Source organism: Haliaeetus leucocephalus, unplaced genomic scaffold (assembly GCF_000737465.1).
Source record: "Haliaeetus leucocephalus isolate CR32 unplaced genomic scaffold, Haliaeetus_leucocephalus-4.0 Scaffold678, whole genome shotgun sequence".
NCBI lineage: Eukaryota > Metazoa > Chordata > Aves > Accipitriformes > Accipitridae > Haliaeetus > Haliaeetus leucocephalus.
In genome coordinates this window covers 3205901-3231690 of record NW_010973114.1, presented here as the reverse complement: position 1 = coordinate 3231690, position 25790 = coordinate 3205901, and the positions used below count along the sequence as shown (strand labels likewise).

Sequence of the window (25790 nt, the reverse complement as noted above, 5' to 3'; positions counted from 1 at the left end):
CAAAAACCCCTAATTCTTCTAATTCTTTTGGACAGGTTCAGCAACAGGTTCACCCAAACCTTTCAGCAAAAGAAGATTCCCTCTATTACATTGAAGAGTTGATACTTCAGCTGCTAAACAAACTATGCATTGCTCAGCCACGGACTGTCCAAGATGTAGAGGTAAGACTAGATACTGGAAAACCAAGTGCTTGCTTGCAGAATCGCTAAGATGAGCTACTATATTTTGAGCAGTGTTGGCTGAAGTTAAAGCAAGGTGAATCTGAAGAGCAGAGCCTATTAATGCTAAAAGATTATACAGTATTCAGATTTCACAGAGCAAGCTTAATTGGAAACTCATTTTCCTATACAGGGCTTCAGAATAGAAATGGTGGGAATTTTTTCTTTCAGCATTATTTTTATAAATGCAGGATACTTTGAAGGATTTTTGCTGCTCAAATACACCTTGGACTTAAGAATGTAAGGGCGTTGCAAGTTTTCTTGCTCATTGACATAAATATACAGGAAAAAAAAGTAAATGGTGGAGTGAAAGATTACTGTTGTTAGGCCTGGATTGCGCAGCTGAGGGAATAGAGTTGTATGTTCCTGGAACTTTATTGAACTCACTGAGGCTCTTGTATTATTGCAGCTGTCTGCTTTTGTGTCATCGGTTTCAAAATGAGGGCTTTAATGGAGTGCGCTTCAGTATACAGTCTAGAGGGAGAAAGTGCTTTCATGTAGCTGTGACCCATTATAGCTTTGTAGAGTATTAATTTTATATCAATCTATATGTCTAGGATTTTCAGCCTAAACCAGAATGAAGTTCTCATCTAATATTCCATATGTGTGTCATGGAAATAATAAAAAAAAACCCCATATTTTTAGAAAATAATTGCCTGAGGGGTTTTAGATTCTTATTAGATGCAGCAATTGCCCTTTATTCAACGTTGAGTTAATTCATTAATTATTAATTTTGGTTTATGATTAATGTATTTTGTAATACTGATGCATAAAGATTATAGTATGACTAAATAAAAGCAAAAAACTTGATAGTCCCTTAATAGGTCTCAGGATTGTTACTCCCTTGAGTCTGGATTTGAACTTTAGATGTGGAGCTGAGAAATTCCACGTTCTTTCTCCAGTTCCCAGCTGATCAAACCCTTCAACACACAGGACAGTTTGAGATAGCACTGATTGTTCTACACACCAACTCCATAGCTTTCTGCTTCTGAGTCATAAGTTCATAAAATTACCCTGTGTACTTACGAATTAATAGTTTTCCTTGGGTATGTGTATGCTCCACAAATTACTGTGTGCAAAATTGCACATAATACAGGCACCCTTCTGAGATAACTGACAACTCTCTGTACTGTGGTTATGAGTATCACAGCAAACACTAAATCCTGTGTATTGTATTTTAAATATACCTGGCATTTTAAAGCTGTAAGTGATAAAACATTGTTGCACTTGACAATACAACAGTTATTTAATTAAAAAATGCAGAGCCAGGTCTAAATAGTGGTAACAGGTTCCCCAAAACATTATTGTTCTGTAGGTTAATACATTCAGGCTCTTGCAGAGCAGGGAAAGTAGAATTCAGTTTTGTGTTACGGGTTGTGGGTGAGATTGTGCTGCCAGCAGGCATCCGAGATCCACAAATGAAGGCTTTTGGCTCTGTTCCTCAGCTGGTTTTAGCTGTTAAGAGAAAACATGAGAGCTGTGATCTCTAAGGTTTATCATGCAGATATTTACATAACAGCCTGGAGTTAATGGAGCTATTTGTGCATAATATTATACTTAAGTATTTGCAGATCAAGGTCTAAAATCTCAAATTATAAAGGTTTTATAAATAGAAAAAGCCCTTCAAATTGTTCCCAAGAAAACACTGGTAATCAGTAAAGTCCAACCACAAAAGGCGTGTGTTACTCGTGAAGTGCGCTGTTAAGTTGAAGGACAGCTGAATGCCACGTTACGTCCATTTTGCAGGCGATCTTCTGGTAGAATCTCAAGGAAAATTAATTTCGGTGAACCAGCCCAGAGCTTTCGGCTGCTGTCCAAGAGAAAAGGTCACCGTGTGTTTACCTGGCACAGACAGCTGACGCAGAAAGTTGAGCGTTAAACGGCCACGTGCAAATATTTAAAAGAAAACCTCAGGCCTCCTGTTAAATTTCAGAATGTGTGCAAAAATCTTTTCATAAGAGACACACACAGTTTTCACCACTTTTCTCGGCTCGTTCTTCAGCTCATCTACAAAATCTCTCCTGTAAGAGTTACCACCCATGCAGGCCTCCGCGTGGCCCACGTTACGGTTCCAAAACAGAGGGGGGTACGGCACAGCACCTGCTTGGCAATGCCAGGTGGAGTAAGGGCCACGTAGTCGGCTGTGCAGCAGGAGGTGATTGGTACTCCTCCCTGAGCTAACTTAAAAAAACTTGTTTTTCCAAAGTCACTTAAGCAGTCATCAGAGTTCAGTTTAGACTCGTTCTTTCAGCATTTAATTCCTCAGCTCACAGGGGCTGCAGTGGGAAGCCCGCAGAACTTCGTAGGAAGCCCGGAAAACTTCATGGAAAGCAGGATTGGGGTCTTGCACGTGTTTAGCTGGGGACTGCTGCCCAAAGCAGTTTGTTCTGTTGTGGGGGTCATCTCGCCTGTTTCTATAGCAGCTGTTGCAATGTGAATCTGTATAAAAGTAACCTGAAATTGCATACAGCTTACCATGGTAGTGAGGGCTGTAAACTGCAGACACTGTGAGTGGTTCTGCAGTGGGGAAGATGCTCCTGTGTGGGCTTGAGGAGTCCCAAGTGTTATAGCCAGCCTTTTTCATGAATCACAGTCTTCCTCCTAGTTAGAAGATCCTGCACTTGTTTTTCATTTGCCATAAACTTGATCTGATGTAGGACAAGTTACACTCTTTTATGAAATAGGAACAATACCAACGTGGGTTTTTTTCATTTATACTGTAAGCTTTTTAGTGCTTCCTGATGTTGTTTATATTTTGGGCTCCTGGTCTCAGCTAAGGTTTCTTGCTGCTCTTGTGATGTAAAGATCATAAAGCAGGAGTTGTTTCAGGAGATTTGAAGGAGTTCTTCATGCTTAGGGAAGGGAGGTTGTTTGGGATTATTGAAAAGAGTGAAGCTGAGTTGGGTAAGAAGGAGAGAACAGTTAGGAAAATGTGTTGCAAACACTGAGGAGGAGGATAATTGTCTATACTACAGGGGAAGTAATTTGCTGTTTTGTTTTTTTTTAAACTTCTCTTTGATTCCTGCGGTTAATCTAAGTGCACTCTTTATGTTTGGACAGGAGCGCGTTCAAAAGACATTTCCTCATCCAATAGACAAGTGGGCGATTGCTGATGCGCAGTCTGCTATAGAGAAACGAAAAAGAAGAAACCCTCTCCTGCTACCTGTGGACAAAATACATCCTTTATTAAAGGTACTTAAACCAAGAACCTGATGACTGCTACTTCTGCCCACCACACACCCCCAGCTGTATTATGCCCTTCAGCATAACCTTTAAAGCATTTCAATTTGTGTGAAATTAGGAAAGTTTCTCATATTGGCTGAAAGGGTAAAGAGTTACCACAGAACAGGGTGAATATATTGTGTAATAAAAGTAGATCCCTAAATTCATCATGTTCTAAACATTAGTGTGTTAATGTATTACTCTACTTTGAAATATGACTAGTTAGTTTTTAACATAAATAAAATGCAAAAAACCTCACATACCTTACCTATTTCAGCAGCACTGTTTTGACACCTTTATTTGCTTGAAAATGCTGCAGACGCCAAAATATGAGAAGGGAAAACAAGCAGATCCCGTTCCTTGTATACTGTCAACTAACGTGTATCAATGTCCTTTCAGTTACCGTTGAATGTCACTGATGCCTTGGTTTTAAAATCAATAGATCTGCAAAGGTGTAACAAAAGACCAAATACAGACTTCATTGTTGGTGGGTTTTGAGGAGGAGACTGGCCATCTCAGTTCTTAGATGTCATGTTACTTATAGTAGGTATAGAGCTCCTTGCTTACAGTCAGGATGTAGTGTCACACAGTAAGCATGTATTCATGCTGTGCCCCTGTAGAGTTGGTTTTGTTTTTTTTAATGATAAAACAGTACTCTGATTTTTAGATCAGTGTTTAATCACTTTTAGATCAGTGCTGAATCAATAGATTCAGTCTGATTCAAACACTGCTCTTTTTTGGTATTTCTTTTTTCTATTTATTTTGGTTTTCATTCACAGCTTAAAAAATGCTTTTCTCCAGTGGTGGCATTGTTGCACCAGAGTTTCCAGCTGCATTGAGAAAACGTTATTCAAGCATAAGCAGAAATTAAAGCACTTTTTCAGGTGTAGTCACTGTATTCTTATATGCAATGTCTCAGTTTGTGACAGTTAATGAGAGGGGAAGAAATGTTAAGAAAAACGGCATTAAGTAAGATCTTCCTAGACAATGCTGGCTTTCTTTTATGAAGCCTGGTTTATAAATGTGTGGACATAGGCACAGAATCTGATTTTTAGAAGATGCATCAAAATATGGTAAGAACAAGACTACCTTATTCAAATGCATGAACTTAGCTGTACTTATTCCTGACGGTCCTGTCACAGATAAGAGGCCGTGTGGTACACTCTCTGCAGAACATGGAGCATGTGTCACAAGAAGAACGTGCAACATTCATCCTGGTTTTTCTCTGTTCAGACTTTGATTATTAAATTATTATTTTATGTAATACAAGATGCAGATAGCTTAGTAAAGGATGGACTAAAATGGATCACAGTACATAACAGGTTGAATGTACAGTCTGTAGTTTCATGAAGACAACTTTTCATCAAGAACAATTCAAAATAAAGCATACTTTTTTCTGAAGAGTCCAGATTAGGGCCAGAGTTCTGCAATAAGCATACATATAGACTAAAATTTAAGTACAAGAGTGGTTCCAGTGAAGTCCCTTCATTGAAGGAACCCTATTTTTAGGACTGTCATTTTTAGAGGAAGGATTATTGAAAGTTCTATAGCTTTTCATCTGTCAGTATATGGCAAAATAGCACAAGGAAGTATTTGCAAGCATTTCCTTTGAGGCAGCTGATCAAATTTCCATTTGATGCCCTTTGCCCTGCCGATTAACATTACTGTAAATTATCAACACAGACAAGATCAATTTCAGTAGAAAACTCAATGTGTTAGTTGTCATTCCGAATGAATTCCTGGAATAAATAGCATTTTTTTCTCTTGTTTTCAATTTGCAGGAGGTCCTAGGTTATAAAGTAGATTACCATGTCTCTCTGTATATTGTGGCTGTCTTAGAATACATCTCAGCTGATATTTTAAAGCTGGCTGGAAACTATGTTTTCAATATACGACACTTTGAGATCTCCCAGCAGGACATAAAAGTATCAATGTGTGCTGATAAGGTAAGGAGTTGAGATTAAAATAGTCTTTTGGACAAAGGTAGATAGGTAGATACTAGAGATGATTTTTTTTTTTTTTTTTTAGACGATATATCCAAAGTAGGATAGGAGAGCAGAAAATGGTCATATTCATATGCAGAAGTTTCTCTCCTTATTCATGCCAGACCTGTCACAGTAAAGACTTAAGTTTAAGTTAAGCCTGTTAAGTTTTGGAACAGTAATAGCTCATACAGAACAATGCAAGGACAGAAAATGATGTTGTCCTTTATTTCTCAGCTGTGTTACTGTCCTCCTGATGATGCTTTCTTTCTTTATAATACAGAAAAGACATTTAGTTTTCATGCTCATAAAAATGAGAAACATTTTTGTTTAATTTTATCTTTATCAGGAGGGTTTTGTCAAAGGCTTATGCAAGATGCCTTGTTTTCAAAGTTGGTTCTGCATGAATTGTAACTTGTTTTCTAGGTCGTACTAACTTATAAAGGGGAAAATGGCTTTGGCAACTGATCCAGCCTGCTGCTGCCAAAGTTTAAATATTACTCCCTTGTGAAAGTGATCACAGAAAGTATTGTATTAAAAACTCAAAGGATTTCTCTGAACACATTGAAATAGCTGAGCTTGAGCCAAGTGTAAAAATCAGGCTTGCATGTAATTTTTTAAATTTCTTTGCTAGGTTTTGATGGATATGTTTGATCAGGATGACATTGGTTTGGTTTCTCTCTGTGAAGACGAACCCTCTTCTTCTGGGGAACTCAACTACTATGACCTAGTGAGAAACGAAATTGCAGAAGAAAGGCAATATCTGCGGGAGTTGAATCTGATAATAAAAGTATTTCGGGAAGCTTTCCTATCAAACAGAAAATTGTTCACACCTAATGTAAGTCCTTTAATAGCTTATTGATGTGCAATGCTAGTTGCTCTATTAGCAGCCATAACATATCAATTTTACATTAACTGTGTTGGAGGTAAAATTAAATTTGATTTATTGTATGTCAGTGCATAATGAGTGTTGACTGTATATGAAATAAAATGGAGGAATTGCCATTAATAGTATGAAGAGTGCTGCTCTCAGAGTGAAGCTTAATGGACATGATTCCCTGATGGATGCCGGCAATAGCCAGAGTCCTTTGCTCATGTAGGTAATAGTTACACTTCTGCTTAACACAAAAATTAACAGTTATCTAACAGCATGTACAGTGAGTGCAGATGAATGCTTGAATTGACAGTTGAAGGCTACCCCAGGGCACCCCTATCTGCAGAAACAACAAGTAAAACAGCCCTTGGCTCTGGATTCTCTAGCGTGTGGCTGACTGTGAAGGGAATCTCTATTTGATGAATGATTGAAGTATTTGATTGAAATTTGTGTGGCAAATTCTGTTTTCAGGATGCTGGAGTCTAAAAAGAAAGCACAGATCTTGTAAGAGAAGGAGTAATCATGAGAGATCGGTGCATCCTTCCTGTGGGAGGAAGGAGAAGGGAACTGGGCCAGCAGAACCTGAACTGGGATTTTTACATGATACCAGCAGGTTAAAAAGAGAGGCAGTGGGAGACAGTCCCATTACAGCTGGGTGTGGAGGTTCGTCAGTAGCTGATAGGATATTGGAGGGTTGTGCAAATGTGGGGACAGAATTCAGACGAAGATGATGGGAGGAGAAGGGAGTGATATTCTGGAGCTGAGGAATATTCTTCTGTTATATGGGAATTGGTATGAGAAATTTTGCGATTGCTTGTTCCCACGAAGAGATTGCCATGGTCTTGGCACTGGCAGGAGGTCAAGACCCAAGGTTGGGGCAGCGAAGGCTTCCGAGAAGTGTGTTTCAGAGGGGTCAGAAGAAGAATGCAGGTCATTGGAAGGGGCTGCCTAGTTGGGTGTGTTTGCCGTGTGTGGATTTGAAAAATCTAAAAGTAGAATTTGGAAAAGGAAGCTGCCGATTTCTCCTCCGTACCCAGGTAGTATTCTGCTAAGGCAGCCAAGTAGCTGCTTAAGTTTTACCTGCGGTTTAGAGGATCTGACCTTGGAGCTGCTTTAAATTGCCTCCTTCCTGTTGTGTTCTGAGAGACAAGAATCAGCAGAGGGGAAAATAACAGCTGTGAGTTGTGGCTGAAAAGGCCAGGCATTTCTGTCCAAAGCACTGAACAGCCTGTCCCGGGACTGCTGCTGCTCCAGCCTGGGAAGGATGGTGTGCTTTCTTTCGTCGGGGTGAGAATTGTGCAAGGCTGGATGTGCCCAGGCAAGCCTGCAGGGATGGGAAGACCATGCAACTTAACTTTCTTCCTAGCTTTTTGTTGGCTCCTCTCCACTTACCTCTTGGTTCAGACATCACAAAAAATGCTCTGATATTTACATAAGCAAAATAAATTATTCTGAACAGTACTAAGATAAGTTTTATGTTTACAGGATATTGATGTGATATTTAGCAACATTTCGGATATTCATGAGCTGACAGTGAAGCTTTTAGGGTTGATTGAGGATACTGTTGAAATGACTGATGAAAGTAGTCCTCATCCTCTGGCTGGCAGCTGCTTTGAGGATCTTGCAGAGGTATGGTGTTCTGTTGGTTGGGGGGGGGGAGAAGTGGTGTGTTTTGGTGGGTTGTTTTTTTTTTGATTGTTTTATTTTCTTAGTAAACTTTTGGTGATGACTCTGATATCTCCAATAAATTTGAAGTTGTAAAATGTCCTTTCAGTAAGCTCTGAACAGAGATCTTCCCTATGCATTCTTTAGTAGGTTAAGCTAAAGTGTTTTTTCTACTCGTCACAGAAACTGTATCAAGCAGGTAAGCACAAAACTAAAAGCTTATTTCAGAGTGGAAATTAATTGCTATGATCCTGTAGGGATGTGGATTTGAAAAGTAACTACCTGGGATTGCTTACTGAAAGAAAGTGGTGCTTTGATTTTTGTAGGCACTGGTGTCAGACCCAGGGCTACCAAAAATCATAGCAGCTAGAGGTAGATCTGCAAGACGAGTGACTTGCATAACTCTGGACAGTGAGCTAACTCAAACAAAATGTGTTCTTAATTCAGGCAAATGCATTGTTGTACATCTGGAATGGGCAATGTCTCTGCAAAGCAATGACTCTGGGAAGGAATGCAGTATCAAAACAGCCGTGCAACTGAAGAGAAACTTACTGTTCAGTATTGTAGCAAAAGTGCTATCGATACCCATTGACCTATAAAATAGATATTGAAGAGTAGGAATAAGGGAAGACACTGCATGTGGATTTGCTGTGGCTCGTACTGGAACATTATTAACAATTATTTTGGCAGGTTTGTTTTTTTAACGGGCATTGAAGTACTAGAAGGGCTACGGAAGAGAGTCACAAAACTGAAGTTTTTGAGAAGGTGCTTTACAGTGAGATAGAGCTCAGTTTAGTCAAAACAGGATAGGTATATAGGTACCTTCATGACCTGAAAATAGAGTAGAAAATGACTCTGGAATTCAGCAGAGAGGTGCACAGCAATAAAAGCAGTATCTGAAAGGCAAGAGGACAGTTCAGCTTAGAAATGTACCACACCTCGCTAACTGTCAGGGGAGCTAACTCTTGGAACAAATTACCAAGGTAGGTGTGGAGTTTTTGCTGTCTTTGGACATGCTAAATGGAGTATGCTTTTTCTTGAGAGGGGTATTGAGCCCAGTTTTTCTGAACCAAAATGTAAACCATATTGACTGTATGGCAGAGGAAGTCAAATGAGATGTTCTGGCCCAAGAGAGAATAGCTTGGATGAACCACATGGTGAATGTGAAGTTTATGGGTTTTATCTTAAAATTACGATGTTTATGAAGAAAATGACAACCCATAAAACTTCCATTTCACTTTTACGTATGTTCAGTTTTTAAAATCTGAGGACTGCATGAACACAGCAGTACCATTTGGAAAATGATTACATTTTTGTGGGTATGAAGAATACAGGTCCTTCAGCCCATGTGCCACTCTTATGAATATACTGTAAAGATAAAGTTTTCCTGGCATTACTTCAATAAACCACTCATGTGACGTATCAGTAGGAAAGTCCAGTTGACAAGGTGTTAGCTCTTAAGTTGTTAAAGCATAATTGCTTATATAATGATAAGGAGAAGCATTTGAACAATGAAATAAAGTAAACAGCTGTTACATTAAAATTGAAAAAAGACTTAAAATTTGAAATAGTACAGCACTATCCTGGAAAACATATCTATGTCAGTTTATTGCAAAAGCTACTCTTAGGCATCCTGTGCTTTAAAGGAAACAAATCCTTTTCAATGTGTAAAAATCTCACCTGATTTTCATTAACTGAAAAACTTAAATAGGAAATTAAGAACAGATTATTCTTCAAACCTTTTTATGTAGGGAGTAAGTTTGAATTTAATAATTCCGTTAAGGAGGTCTTGCTCTGTATTAACTAGGCTGTTCGTTTGATCATCTCACATGTTGAGATCATCTTTCTGTGAGTATTTGCAACAGGGATCATTAAAAGAGAGATATGAAAGTGAAGTTTTGCTCTGCCTATCTGACTGCCAGGCTTGTTCACTTAGTGTTTCCATTATAAAGGTCCTTCAACTTATTTGGAAGGATAATTGGAAACAAACAACCCTTGCAAGCTGGGGTCTTCCTGCTCTGTCTGTTTTTCTGCATCAGTTCTCTGGAAGGTTTAAACATAAATATTGTCGTGCTTTTGAGATAAGGAAGTACAGGGAAAACAGAACATTTTTTTCCTGGTGTGGAGGAAATTCAAAAACTTGATGCCTTACGCATATGAGTGGGAGATGGATATTTGTTAATCTGCTGGTAAAAAAAATTTTACTTGGCGGTAACTTTTACAATTCTAACTACTGCAATGTGTTTTAATGATTACCTGAGATAATCTCTTCAGTGATGTTGAGCTAGTGGCGGGAGAGCCTCAGAACCGAGGGCAGAGGGTCTCTGTGCTACTTTGAAGTGGTCTTCAGAAGGCAGCTAATAAAGCAAGGTTATTATCAGTAGGTTGTAAATTTGTTATGCTGGTATTTGCATTTCCATAGGAGAAGTTTTAGGTATCCACAAAGCAAAAAAGGTAGAAACCAGTGCGCTACAGCAAAAGGGGCTGAAACGTATAAACACCAGTCCAGAACTGTATGCTGCATTAAGATAATTTATATGGGCATCAAGTTAATGTCTCCATGTTTCAGTAACTTTTGCAACATTGCAAGTGTAAGCCCCCTCTCCCCCCTTTTTTTTATTAGTCTCGTGGGGAAGATACCTAATGCAGTTAGTTTCAATCTTGCATTCAAAAAAACAAAGCCAAAAATTAAAAATACTGATTAAAGTCTGAGTGGAAGAAACTGAAAACACTTCTGAAATGCAGTGAAAAGTTTAAAAAGACAGTGCAGAATAAATATGTATTGGTCTGGCTCCCCCAGTAGATTTGTACGCAAGATTACATTTTGAGCAGCAGTTGCAGCTCTGCGCTCTGCTTGTGTCCTGTGGAGCGGTGGACCGAGCCGGTGGAGCAGCTGCAGCCATCAGTCCATTCGTGCTTACTACCTCTGGATGCAGCTGAACCCACACCCCATGGCTGACTTACTGCTTCTGCAGAGGTTTATGTTCATTTTTTTCGTGGCTAATATGGCAAAGACAAACTCTATATGCGGTATTATTGTCCCCTGTCTTTAATTTGGATGCTGTAAAATAAGACCCCTCTATGGTATGCTTGCAGGTAGTGGGCAGATGTGGAGTAAACGAAAAAAAAAAACCCGAAAACAAAAAAAAACCAACCAGGCTGTAAACTGGATTCAGATTCTGCTTAAGGAAACCAGCCTGTTCAGTTAGAAGTGTCTAATCATTTCTCTTCAGCTGCTGCTGCTGAAGTGCCAAACCTTCCCCCCGTTTCGTCCCCCCTCCGAGATACAATCTAATGCGAATGGACAGCGATGATTAGAACTTGATGAGGAGAGTTGAGAGTGATGATTACAATTTGCATGTGAAAAGAGCATGCATTCTGTGCCTCTCCTCCCCACAAAGAGTTTAATTGCAGCTGCCCCGTGAGTAAGGTAAGAAATCCCCTGGACCCCCTGCAGATGGAAGACTTGAGACTTCACCTGAATGTTCAAACGAGCCTTTGTGGTGTTTGGTACTCCCAAATCCTGCAGCCTGTATTCTGACAAGCACTTCTGCATTAAGGTGAAAAGAGGTATGAGCTTATTCTGGGCATTGTGCCATCAGCACCGGATAACCTGGTGATTCATGAGTGATTCAGGCCAATGAATCTGCAGAGACTGGGGAACAGCCTGACAGGCTTTGGAGCAGGTGATCTATGAGCAGTCATAAATTATTCCTGCAGATTCATGTACAGTCAGGTTTTCATCCCGTCCTGCTGTAGCTGATATTATGGAATCACAGACAGATACTTTGTCCAGAGCCATAATTTTTGCACCTGAAACCCTTGGTGTCGTTAGAACATTTCCCTCTCAGACTCTTTCCAGACTAGCTGCTTTCTCCCAGAGATATTTTCCCAGCCTTCCAACACGGCCAGAGAAGTGAGCAGAAGTCCAGTGCTTATGACTGACCATTCTTACGTGATGTACCCTGAAATGGTGGTGGTACAACAATGCCTCCTTGGGACAGTCTCCAAAGTTCATCTTTACCTGCACTTCTTTCTGAAGTGTCATTCTTTATTGACAGAGAGGAGTCAAATTGCTATTCTGTGTGAAATGTGGGTGGGCTGAAAGCAGAAACTTCTCTTGGTTCCCACTGATTCAGTAAAACAGATTTTGTGTTAGTGCTAAGTATGGTGAGGTTGAGGAATGCTGAGAAAATGTTGTGTGCTTTTAAAATTTGGAAGTGAAGAAGGGTTGTGGTTTACTGAATATTTGTTTTGCAAAATCGATCTTTTTCTTGAAAAGTTCCACTTGTGTATCAGCTTATTAAAGGAATTAATTGTACCAGCTAGGACAGAAATATCTTGCCTCCTTCATGTATGTATATAATTCTCTGTTTTTATTTAGGAGCAAGCCTTTGATCCATATGAAACCTTGTCCCAGGATATTCTCTCTCCACAATTTCATGAGCATTTTAATAACTTAATGGCAAAACCTGCTGTTGCTCTCCACTTTCAGGTGAGTGCAAATGAGAAATACTGAACTGCTTTAGTTCTTGTATTTCAAAGGTTTGAATTTTTTCAGTAATTCTTTACTTCCTACTGAGGAAGAAATCCTCTAGATTCTGACCTTTCCTCAGTGTAAGATATTTGGACTCTGCCTCTTCCTGAAAAACTAGATATAGCTCTGACCCATCCATGAGTCTTTTGCAGGTTTTTTTTTGTCCTCAACAGACTCTATGGCTTGAGAATAGAGCGTGACTTCTCATACCTGCCACTTCTATTTCTGTTTTGCCTTTTAACACCAAACACAGGCACCCAGGCACAGCATTTTCATTTTCTTCCATACATATCCCAGGCCCCCTTGTTCAGCACTGAGGCTGGGAATGGCAGTTTTTCTTGAATCATTTCTTTAATAGGACTATCCAGCAAGATCGTCTGTAATATTTTTATTTTTTTATTACTTCCTTCTGCCAACGTGGCAGATGTATTAAAGACTATTGTTCAGAAGACGGAGCTTGTGTTTAGAAATGCACTTAGAGAAGCTGCTGAGTAAGTGTTTGGTCAGTGGTGCTCCCAGCTAAACCCATTGTAGTAGTGCTTAGTTTGTACGGTTCACTGGGGCCCATGTCTGCAAGCCGAGATTCCTCTGAGCCGTTCATTCAGGGTGAGTGTTTCCTCTTCAGCTCTGAGTGCTTGGTAAGCTGGATCATCTCGCTCTTAAATACTACTTCATGAATAAAATAAGGCCCTTTACCTACCTCCCTAGCAAATTTAAAGCCCAAAGCCCTATTCCAGATTAAATTGGTAACTGAGTTATTTGACAGTGCATCTGGTCTCCTTTCTGACTCTACTCACCATAGAAAGGTTTGGGCTTTCCTAGGGATGTTCATTCACGCTTCTCCAAGCTGTGGAGCGAAGGCGGAGGTCCGAGCTCTGGGCCATGGGACGTATATGAGCTGTCTCTGGCAATTGCAGAGAGATGCAGCCAGAAGTCTTAAACAGGGGGGAGAGGTCATTTCCAAAAAGGAGATCAGGTAATTCAGTTTCTGTTCAATAGTTATCTTGATACGGAAGATGGCAGGGATTTCACCATCCTTTAAAACCTCTCCTCATCTTACAACCTGAATTAAGTTAACTGCTGGGAATGGGAAAAGATTTTGAACTCATTTTCAAAGTCTTAAACTTGTGATACTCAGTTTCTGAGGGAGAGGAGATACTAACATTAATTTCTTGAGTACTTGATGAGACCTCCATGTTTCTGTGGTGTCATTGGATATAAATTGAAGCACAGCATACATAATTTGGAGAAAAGGACATTAGAGGGAAGTTGGTGACAAGTTTATTAGATTGTATGGGAGTCCTGACTGGTCTTTAACATTCCAGTGTTTTCTTTAAATTCTGCAGCAAACTGTGGTCCAGGGTAAAATGTGTTGTTTTGGAAATGGGTATAAGCCTTTTTCAAAGTATATTCAAGCATTTTCTGCATTCTGAGATGTGGCTATTGACTGGGGAATAAGGTGTGCAGCTTAGCCGTAGTCAGTGCATTATTTTTTAGGTGTTGTCACCTTGAACTAATGCTATTAATTGAGTTCTGCAGACAGTGCTGAAACACAAAGGTGCTAGGGATTGCGATACGAGCACCTCTACGTCAATTAAAAGATGCTTTTAAAATGACTTGTAGGTAACTTGGTCCTCTAGCTTCTTAAATTTGATTTGCTACTTCTGGCAAAAATATGGACCATCCAACTGGTTACCAATTTAAGGAGACAGATTGTGCTAGCATTTCTTGGGAGGGTTAGGGGTGTTTTCAGAGCTATGGGTTTACTAGTGAGTATGGATCAAAATCCACCCGAAGCTGTTTGCAAAAGCGTGCTTGCAGTGCCTGGAAGAGGGCGTTTACAGGTTCTGTTTGCTTGATGTCAGACCGTTTAAGTGTCTCTGAATCTTACAGAGTCTCATTGGACAAAAAAAAATGTTTTTTCAAACTTTATTGTCTTCCTTACTACTAGATGTAAGCATAGAGTAACGTAGATCAGAAGGGACACCCTGGATGTGTCTAGCACAACCATCTTGCTCAAAGCAGTACTAACCTCAGGCCCTTGTCCAGTACCATTTTGAGTATTTCAGTGCAAGTAACCCTGTTTATTTTTCCTTTTCAGTCTACTGCTGAAGGGTTTAAAGAAGCTGTACGATACGTCCTCCCACGACTCATGCTTATCCCAGTCTATCATTGTTTGCACTACTTTGAGTTACTACAGGTAAATGAAGCCACACTCTTGTTTCCTGCCAAAAACATTTCTTAATGTGGAGAATCTGAGCTTTTAAATAGGTGATTAGATTTTCAGTACTGCTTCTGAACACTGAAAGAAATGAAAACATTAATTTGACACCAGTTACTATATGTCTGAAAAGTAAAATCATGTAAAAAAAAAAAACCTGCAAAAGCATCTGTTGCTCTGATATGAACATTTGAAGTAACTATTTTATTAAATAAACCTTTATTAAACTTGAGTTCTAATACAGTTAAAAATTTGATATGCAAATCAAATTTCTTCTTTCCTTGACTTCTGAATTTGTTTGTCTGTTCAGAAAAAGCTAGGCATAATGCAGATCAGTGTTCTCAGTCTCAAGTCACACTCCAGTTGCAGCACAGCTGATCTTACTTTGGGGGTTGGGGAGGCACTTCCTTTCAGCAGAGTCAGAATAATCTGTTCTTAATGTTCAATCATTTGTCCTGAGCCCTAAATGGAAGAGGTACAGCAAAAAATATCATTTTTCATAGCATACCACACTTTCTGCATATTGAGGAGGAATGAAAATAGGCACTACTATTTTCTTATTTTCTGTCTTCTAAGAAATTACACTGATGAAATGTCAGGCTTTATGGAATTCTGATTCAGATGATAAAAAGTTATTCCTGTAGGACATACAGGGGGTCCTACCATACAAGTTGTTTAGGTTGGCATCTAGTCTGTATTTATGAGCAATTCTGCCGATTGAGGCATTACTTATTTTAGAACAGCCTCTATTGGTTTGACCACAGATCACTTGGCACATATTTTATTGTGATGTGTGCTAGCAAGGTGGTTAACATCAGTAGATATTTCCCTTGGGTATAACAGCTAAAAGCCAAAAAGTAACTAAGCATGTATCTTTTTGCTTACAAGCAAATGTTTTTGCTGTGAGTTACAAGAAGAGAGGCCAGCAGTCAGCAGAAATTTAACATCTGAGATCTATAATAATCATTCTTGAATAAGAAAAATAATGTTGCTGTAGAAAATGCAATTATCTTGAAAAATACTTAGATCAGAGCTTTGTTTAAGTAGTTGAGGATAATGAAAAACAGTTTCTCTTTGCCCCATTGTGTTGGGAAAGTTTGTAATGCTTATAAGGGTAACTGAATTATTAACTAACTGGGATATACTTAAATTAAACAGGTGAAATATCCTGTGGCTATAGCTGACATTTTGAAATAGCAACAGAAATTACACTTTTAAATTCCCAGTGTAAAAAGTGATACTAGCAGTGTTGTACAAGTGTGTTATATAGTCTTCCTTTGTATTTCAAAGGATTTAATTCTACAAAGAAAGAAAAGGAAACTTTGCAACATAGAACTTACGTATAATATAATATAAAATTTTCTCGGAATAATCTCAAGCCAAAAAATAGCAATCATTTTAAGACCAGGTCTGTAGTTAATATCTGGCACTTTTTTTTTTTTAAGTTTAGTGTTGTTTTCATTATGTCTGCTGTGATTTTTTTTTTTACATATCCTGATTTAGGTAAGTAGATAGAAGCATGATTTATTTTCACCCATGAATCACACATCTCCAATGTATGGATTACCAATATTTTGTAGACAGGTTTAGATCCAAGTGGTCTCAATAAATTTTAAATCTTTAAGCATTTCTGTTGATAGTCAGTTTAGAAAACAGTTAACAAAGCTGAAAAAAAACCCCAACCAAAACAACCCTAAGGGTCAGTGAACTTTTCTCTAGATTACTGTACTGTCTCTATTGAGAACAGAAACTTTACATTGCCATAGTTTTAATATTTACCTTCATAAAGCTTACGTTTCTATAAGGACATCTTTCAAAAGGAAATAAACTGATCAAAGAACTAAAGGATGACAGCAGAAGCATGGCATGGTTCTGCCAGCCTTGCTGTGAAGTAAGCACTGATAGCTTTGCAGATAACATCTCTCTTACAAAATACTGTAACTTCCCATTCCGTAAGGGTCAGTTGCATACGATAATTCTGTGGAACTTCTTAAAATGTTCTTCTTTCACGTTTAAAAGACGTAATTGGATTAGTGACCTGTACCATGCTGAAGGTCAGGCTAATTAATGACCCCATTGTGTCTTAAAGCTGGGAAATGGAGTGCATCAGTATGAAATCAAAGAATGAAATCATATGGTGCAGCTTTGGGAGAATCTAAACATTTAACTGATTTTACAAGCTGTGTAGTGTTTGTCTGCTTTTTAGGGAAACATTAACATATATGCCTTATTGAGTAGAGTTTTGTGTGTTTTCAAAACTTAAGGTTAAATGCTTTGCATGCAAACTTGGTAGCTTTTTCTTCAGTGACAGGAAAGGGTGGCTACTATTTCTGTTTTAAACCATGGCACAGAGCAGAGAATTTGGTTTTGATAGCCTGTTTCAAATCTGTAATGCTGCAAGAGTTTTCTGTCTTGTCTCTTGGGGGCTCTGAGTCTGCTCATAACTCCTGTTAGTATTGATGGGATCAGGTTATACATGCACATTCTTAAATGTCCTCATATCTTTGAAGAATAAAGTCTGGCAGATAGTGCAAAAATATTGTTTCTTCTGTTTGTTTTTAACTTGGATAATACAGCTGGATGCTGCATAAAAGATAATATTAGGCGATGCCTTTTTTAACTAGGGAATTTTAGCAGTGAAAATGATTAGATTTGACCTTTATCCATAGTGATTTCTGAATAGAATTAGAATTCAGCTGCAGAGGCTGGCGCTTGGCTGTCTTGAATCTTTCTAACTTTGCGAGCATGGAGCAGAGCAGAAATCTTAAATACCACTCTGTAGTGAATAATGGTAAATACAGAGTCTTTTGTTGTGATCACTTTAGTTGCAGGTTTAAAATTTGAATTTTATGTTGCAGTTTGAAAACATCCTAAATTTACTGCAGTGATTTTTAAAAAGCAGAGTGTTGTTAAGGATAGAGAAAGTATTTATTCAACTGTTACTATATTACAAACTGTTGCTACCGCTTCTCTGTTACCATTGTATTTGTCTCTAGGAACCTTGGCTGAAAAAGACCTAGTAAAATGGAAGCAGAAAAGCAACAGAATACTCATATTTTCATGGCTTCAGTAGGGAGAGAAGCTAAGATTGAGACTGTTACTCCTAAAGAAAGTTACCAAAAAACTCCTACTGAATTGGGAGGTAAATAAAATAATGAATGATTTACAGAAATGCAGGCCTCGATGTTTGCTATTTTGCAAAATAGCAAAACTAAAATGAATGAAATTAAAGTGTGAAAAGCTTGAAAATTCTTTCAAGCTGTAGAACTTTTCTTCTTGGTGCAAAAACTTGTTTGTGCAGCCTCTGATGCAGGATCTGCGTCGGAGACTCCTTTTTGCCTAAGCAAGAGGCATAAGGGCTGGATGTCAGTTTGGAGATCCCCATGTTGAATTTGTTTGGTTTGGCAGCTTTTTGTTCACAGCCATATAGAGGTCACCAGGAAATAGTCTTTGAGCACCTTGAGCCAGAGGGCAGGCCCTGATGACCCTTTAATGTTGATTGCTTGTTCAAGTATTGACAGAAAATGAACCTGCTGTAGGTTGTTTCAGGATGAATGATGATAGCAAAGGTTGAAGGAATTCACACTAAAGAAATAAAACTATCTTGAAGGAAGAAGTAGTGGTAGTGATCAAAAGTTGTTAGGTCTTGCTAACAGGTAACCCAGATGGATTCTGACTGTGATATCTTTAATTGATTATCAGAGTATTTGGGTTTAAAACACTGTGCTTGGCATTTCCAAGCATGAATGCTCTACATGCTGGCAGCGTAGAGGAGAGCTTAATGTTTCATCAGACTTTCAAGCTCCAGGTATGCTTTCATAAATGTGTCAGAGGTCTAGGAAATGTTATTCTTTGAATGCAGTGCAAAGAACACAAGGGGTCATATAATCCATCCGAATCCTGAGCAAGATGCCAGTTAGGTGTATCATTAAAATCCTGAAGGTCTGTTCAAGTCTCTGTTCAAGTCTCTGTTCAAGTCCAAGGCTTTCCTGTATTGAATAGAGAGTATATCCTTCCTTCTCATGTGACTTGCAGGCACAAGATTATCCCTAATTCTTGCATGTGACTTGCTGTGTTGTTATCAAGCAACCCAAAACATATGAAATTCAGCCTTTTAATCTTTCCCACTGTTACCTAATGATTGACTGACAGAGAAGCCCCAGTCAGTATTCTACAGGATCACCGTGGTATAATTTAAGTGAACAGTGTTCTTCATTACTATTTTCTGACAATTTTCTGTATAGGATATTGAAGAGTTCATTTTCTCAGCTTATCATCACTGGTATTTTAAATACAGGCCCCCTTTTCCCTTTTCTAAAGGTTTACATATTTTCTTTGTCTAGCAAGCATGTTACACTTTTGCATCTGCTGTTTAATCAGAAAGATGCTTGTTAAGAACTGGTATTTGGAAAAGCAGATGTTAGTCCAGCGGTTACAGAGAATGAGATATGCTTCAGGTGCTCTGCCTGATCTTCAGGAATCTATGCATTAAGGTGTAGAAATAGATTAGATTACTTCCAAATGTGTGTATGTATATTTTTTTTCTTTCTTAATACAAAAAAAGCAAAACATGCCACTTGATGTCTGTTAACTGCCAAACACAGCTCCCTTTGGAAAGGTGATCCAAGAAATTCTGCTCAGGACATGTGAGGAGAAAGAGTATTTTATCAGACTCGATAGCTTTTCCCACCTTTAGGATTTTGCACTTGTCATCTTTTCACACTATATTTATGTTCTTTGCCTTTCTGTGGCTGATAGTAAGGAAAAGAAGGGTGTCCACAGAGGTAGACATCTTATTTTTCCCTTCCCTGTACTGTTCCTCAGCTCATAAACTTCCCAGAAATTTTTGGCCATGAAACTTTTGTTTCTCTGTTATGCAAGATGGAGGTTGTTTGGGCATGTGAAAAATAAAAATTTTAGTAATTTAAATTACATTAAAAGAGTGGCCCAATCTGGTCAAATCCTGTTCTCTCAATTACTTTTAGAGGAAGCTACATATCCTTGCTGAGGGAGCATAGTGGGGAAAGGAAAAGAAGGCTTCTGCCATGCTGAGTGATTGTAAGTAAGAATTCTCTTGAAGTAGTAGGTAAAACAGAGTTTATCCAAAACTGCGTGGCATATTGTCTTGATTTCACCCAGCAATCTATTTGATTGATTTTTCTTAAAAATTCATACAATCTTGAACATGAAAGGGGTTAAAAAGAAAAATATCTTTTATTTATAATCAGTAGTATTTTAGGAGTGATCACCTTAAAGAACCAAAAAGAGAAACTCTGTGAATAGGCTTTGCTCAAAGCATATTGCTACCAAGTGTATGGAGATGAAATGAAAGCCTGTTGAATTCTATAATTCAATAAGTTTCTTCCTAGTAGTGGAGACAGATCTGGTCTTTATAAAAAGGAAGTACACTGATTCTCGCTGCCTTTACATTTTGCTATTAGCAGCAAATCTTGAATTTCAGACTTTTTTTTTTTTTTTACTATGTTAGTTTGCACTGTGCAAAATTGACATTTCTTCTGGAAATAGATGAGTTTGCTGAAGATGGCAGAGTTTAGAATGGTAAGGAGCAAACAGAGAATCTTGGTCATTCCATCTTTTAACTTTGCTCTGAAATGTTGAGATTGACTCATTGAAGGAATGCTATGCTACGCATAGTTACATAAACCAGCATTTAATTCTCGGCTATTTCAAACCTCCAAACTATTTAATAAAATCAGTTGTGAAACAGGACATTGTTGAAAAGATAACAGGAAAACAGTATATGACAATTAGCATTGACTCTCAGTAGAATGGTAAAGGGTTTTCTTTCTAAACTCTCTCCTGCTCTCTCCTGTTGAGATCTACTGACTTCTGAATATCTGACAAATGTTTTTTAGTTACATGCATAGCTAGTTTTGAGTGTGCTTCTAGTAATAACGGTCTCATTGACTTGAAGTCGCTGACCTCTCTGAGTACAGTGGATAACACCGTGTAAAAATATTTTTCATCCTTCCTACCCTTCTATAAATTAGATAAATCTGAAATAAAAATGTTTATTGTGTCCCAGCAATTGCAGGAATGCAGTGAAGATGAAGAGGATCGGGAGTGCTTAAAACAAGCCATTACTGCTCTTTTGAATCTGCAGTGCAGCATGGAGCGGATTTACAGCAAACACTCCCCAAGACGTCGGCCTGGGTAATAATCCACAAAACTACCCTGGTGTCCCAAAGTTGGCAGAGAAGGAGATAAATGATGTGGAAGGAATTGTAAATTTTTTTCTTGTTAGATAATCTGTATATTTCCTTTTCAAGGCATGGCTTTATGTCAGTTTTCATTGTAAACGGGGATGGGGGGGAGTGAGTGAGCGGCTGCGTGGTGCTTAGTTGCTGGCTGGGGTTAAACCACGACACGTAGCAGCCCAAAACCTTCACAGTCCACTTCTTTGAATAATGTCAGTATCTTACTCCTTCCCTAGCCAAAGCAATGCATGTGGCTTTTTTGGAATAGTAAACTTGGTTAAGGTGTATTTATGGCAAAGAAATAATGATATAAACAATGAATTCAGTTGATTATTTTTTTTTCTGTCTCTTGGGTCGGCAAATGTGGAGTGTGCCCATCATGACTTTTTCTTTTGTTCATTCAAGGGAGCCAGTCTGTCGCTTCTATAACCGACAAATAAGAAGCAAGCACTTGGCCATCAAGAAAATGAATGAAATCCAGAAAAATATTGATGGCTGGGAAGGCAAAGATATTGGGCAGTGCTGTAATGAATTCATAATGGAAGGAAGCTTGACAAAAATAGGAGCCAAACATGAACGCCACATCTTTCTCTTTGATGGTTTAATGATCAGCTGTAAAACTAATCACGGTCAATCACGGCTTCCTGGTTACAGCAATGCAGAGTATAGACTGAAGGAAAAAATTATCATGAGGAAAATACAGATTATTGATAAAGATGACACATCTGAATATAAACATGCTTTTGAACTGGTGTCTAAAGATGACAACAGTATACTGTTTGCTGCCAAGACTGCTGAAGAGAAGAGTAATTGGATGGCTGCTCTGATTTCCCTCCAGTATCGCAGTACTCTGGATAGGATGCTTGATTCAGTGTTACTGCAAGAAGAAAATGAACAGCCACTGAGGTTACCTAGCCCAAGTGTGTATCGTTTTGTAGTGGAAGACTCTGAAGATAACATTGTTTTTGAGGACAACTTGCAAAGCAGGAATGGAATTCCTATCATCAAAGGAGGAACAGTTGTGAAATTAATTGAAAGGTTAACATACCATATGTATGCAGGTATCCTGTACATTTGTGTTCTATATATTTTTTTAAGCTTATGCTTGTATTGGTGATGAAATGAATCCTTTTATCTTTTGTTTGTTTGGGTTTTTTCTCTGCATAAAGCAAGATTTGCAGAAAAAAACCCCTGGTATCTGTTGTCAAATCAACTGGCTTTGCTGGCAAAGCTGTAAGAAAATTTGGGGTATGCAAGCCCTCCCCCCGCCAAAAAAAAAAAGTATCAGTGGTCTAATAGGAACCAGTAGTGTGTTTCCTGAGACCATCACGGCTCAAGCAGTGGTGCTATTACGGGCTGTGTGACTGTGGAGGAAGAAGAAGGTTGAGGTTATGTTTATTATGCTCCAACCTGCCACTTTGTAGAAAAGGATACAAATCACAATTGGCATTCTTCAGACTTTCCTGTGAAAGTCTTTACTATCTTAAAGCCACAGAAATGAAACCTTGTAGTAGTTACATGAAGTGCTAATGTTGATGAAAGTGTTAGATCTTAGGTTTGGAGTGAAAAGCATGCACTGAAAGGGAACACAGTGAAGCTGACAGAAGGGTGCTGGTGGAAGTGGTGTGCAATTTTTGTAAAACTTAGTAATGGTCTCCTTTGTGCTTTTTACAAAAGTGCCCAGTATTTAAGTGAGTCTTTTTTGTAAGACCAAGGCTAGATAGTGTGGAGCTGTATATTTTTTAAAAAGTAAAAAAAAACAAAAACAAAAAAAACATTTCCCACATTGAAGCTCAGTATTGATGCAACTAGTTGGTATACAAGTAATCCATAGTTGTGTTGTCTATGAGTCCTGAGTCATTAATTTCTAAAATGTGATGGGTTTTGGTGGCTTGTAGAGTTAGCCCTTTTCCTGAATGAACTGGTGTATTTGAGTATTAGTTTGATAGCGTAACTTCAGTTTTTATAGCGCAACTTGCCACTTTGGCCTTGGGAATCTTCAATGAAAGCATTGCCTCTTGGGTTTCTGTGTGCTTTTTCCAAACAGTGTTTGGAGCCAAGACTAACAAAATCATCTCCCTCAGCCTCCATAAGGGCATTTCGATGACTAACAGCATGTGGAGGGACTCTCAGCAGATCTTGGTGGTGCTTTTTGTTTGTATTTAGGTCAAGATATGATTTTTTTTTAACTGTCAGTTTATCGGACGTTTGCCTTAGTTTCATATTTGTTTGAAGCAGGCCTTGCTCCAGCACAATGGCTCTGCATTCACAGAATGACCTCTGTCGTGTCAAAGAAGTCCCCAGCTGATACCAGGATACCATGGGAGACAGCAGATGCAGAGTTAATAAACTCTTGAATTTAAACCACGAGCCACTCTTAGTAGCACATTGCTTGTACTTTCTGTTTTATTGAGAATGTCATTTACAGAAATAAGTAATTTCAAAAATAATACAAAGGAAGCTACACAGGTCAGAGAGCAGAGTAGCAGCCCCCATTTTAAGAGAATTGCAGATCTTGTCTGCAGAGCAGAGATACTACCTGCCTGTTCAGTGGTAAGAGGGAAGATTTACTTTTAAAGTGTTGTAAATAGTACTGAAGAGTGAATGTAGATGTGACGTGGAAGCAGAACAGGCCAGTGCAGGACTAGGGTGCAAACTCAGCAGCATTATCATAGAATGAGAGCACTATTACTCTTAGCTTGCAAGCACATTCCTATATATGGATCCCTTAAAAATGTTGAGCAGTGCTCTGCAGGGAATTTAAGCCTTCTTAAAAGCAGTGTTTGTCTTAATCTTTTGTGGGTTTATTGGAAGAAATTCGATTCCCACTTGTTGAAGACTGCTGGTCTAAGCTACCTGTACCTAATGCTGACAGATTCAAGACTATTTACAGAACAGCAAGAAAAAAGAAACCCCTAACAACCCCAAATCCACACTTCTGAGTGAACGTATGCACATGCACTTTTCTAGGCCAGGTTTTCCTGTATTTCAGCATTCATTTGCTCCCAGGCAGCTCTGGAAGCTGCTGCATACCACACAGTAGCAGCGTCTTGCCTCCGTTACCCTTGTGAGGAGGTCTGCTGCAGGGATGTCAGGATTAGGACCAGATGATGACCCTGCGTGGCTCACGGTGAAGTGATTTGTTTATCGGCTTGCTTGTTCACCATCTAAGAAATTCTGTACAAGAGAGTGGAATTAAAAGAGATTAAGGGAACAATGTCTTTCCTTTAATACTTGTAATATAGCAGAGTGGGCCCAATAAAACACGTGGTAGCTTGCGGATAGGCACGTCTCATGGTAACACACCTACTGTAGCGGTGAGAAACAGCAGGAGGGAGGTGTGGTGGCTTGTGGAGATACCTGCAGCAGTTCAAGATGTATTTGCTTTGTAAGGCCTCTGCTGCTTGTCATGTTTTCCCTGTTGGCTGCTCTGCAGAGGGTAGTTGTGTGCTTGCAGTGGTGTGGCTGGGGCAGGTGTGCAGTCCCCACTGCTGGAGATTTTTTAAGAACAGGTAAGATAGCGTTTTGTTGGGGTGGTATAGGTATTTTTGATGTGAAGAGAGTAGACAGCCTAGTTCTACCATGTTTTCTTTGTCTTTATGAAGCCACGGAATAGCTGCATATACAGGGAGTGTAAGTCATTCCGCGTGCTGAGACTGAGACACAGTTTTTGAGAGAACATAGTATGTGCAGTTGAGTACTTTTACAGGGGAAATGTGTCAGAGGACTAAATGGAAATTTCACAAGCAGTATCGTTTCTGGTACTTTTAAAATTACAGTGCTGGACTTACAACCTTAGTGTATTTTCTGCACTTTAAACCTTCTGTGAGTGTATGAGTATTATTTCTGATATTTTGCAATTGGATGAAAAAAACCCCACTCCACTATTTTCTTACTCTATCTTTACAGATCCTAATTTTGTACGTACTTTCCTTACCACGTACCGCTCCTTTTGCAAGCCCCAGGAACTGTTGAGTTTGCTGATTGAAAGGTAAGTACTGGTCATCCTTTCTGAAGATACTGAAAGGCTTTGTGTATTTACCTGCTCCTTTTCTGCTTGGATTCTCAGTGCCATGTGGCACATGTTTTAGTGAAGCTTGTAAAACAGTAACTTTTACAACGGGATACAGCAATGCAAGTTTTTAGTGCAAGCTTCCTTTTCCCAGTTTAAAGTAGTTACCTGAATTAAGTGTTAGCTGGAGCACTTGGTGTGCATCAGCTGTGGGGTGGTAATGTTTTGAACTGCTTAACTTGATCATGAGAGTGTATTCGAGTATGCCTAAAGTCTCGATGCAAATAAGAACGGAAGTGTTCTAAGCGGTTTGTTTGAAAGGCACAGACTCTTAATGTAAACAACATTTTAATACAGTGTGATAAAGCTGCTCTTAAGCTTTCTTCTAATCTTCACTTAATCAAGCTAGGGTAGTTAAAAACCTTATATCCTAGTCTAGACATCTTGTGATGACCAGAGAACTAGCGAATTATCAGGGCGAGAGCTGGGTGTGTTAGCACTACATAGCTAGGGGAGGAGGGAATTCCAGGCAAACTGGATATTAGATGAGTGCTTGAGTTCCACCGCACTGATTTTATTTTATTTTTTTTTTAAATGCAATTGCTCTTCATGTCCTACATAAAGGGTTTGTGTTTTATCTTAATTGCCATCGGTTTCTTGGTGCTTTTATTCATAGGTTTGAAATCCCGGAGCCTGAGCCCACTGAAGCAGACAGGCTGGCAATTGAGAAAGGGGAGCAGCCTATCAGCGCAGACCTTAAGCGATTTCGCAAGGAATATGTCCAGCCAGTACAACTCAGGTTTATTTGCTTTTAAATTTGTTCTGTTAAAGCCAGGTTTGA

General features: G+C 38.9%; 1 protein-coding gene across 1 annotated transcript in view; it reads left to right on the top strand.

Annotated features, from left to right (window-relative positions):
* SOS2 (son of sevenless homolog 2 (Drosophila)) overlaps positions 1-25790 on the top strand; it is a 54830-nt gene that overhangs the window by 13505 nt on the left and 15535 nt on the right. The window contains exons 3-13 of the mRNA XM_010579759.1: positions 36-161; positions 3279-3410; positions 5222-5386; positions 6057-6260; positions 7782-7925; positions 12346-12456; positions 14600-14698; positions 20766-20893; positions 21343-21998; positions 24847-24928; positions 25626-25748. Of these exons, the coding sequence (XP_010578061.1) occupies positions 36-161; positions 3279-3410; positions 5222-5386; positions 6057-6260; positions 7782-7925; positions 12346-12456; positions 14600-14698; positions 20766-20893; positions 21343-21998; positions 24847-24928; positions 25626-25748 (1970 nt within the window). The remainder of the gene's footprint in view (positions 1-35; positions 162-3278; positions 3411-5221; positions 5387-6056; positions 6261-7781; positions 7926-12345; positions 12457-14599; positions 14699-20765; positions 20894-21342; positions 21999-24846; positions 24929-25625; positions 25749-25790) is intronic.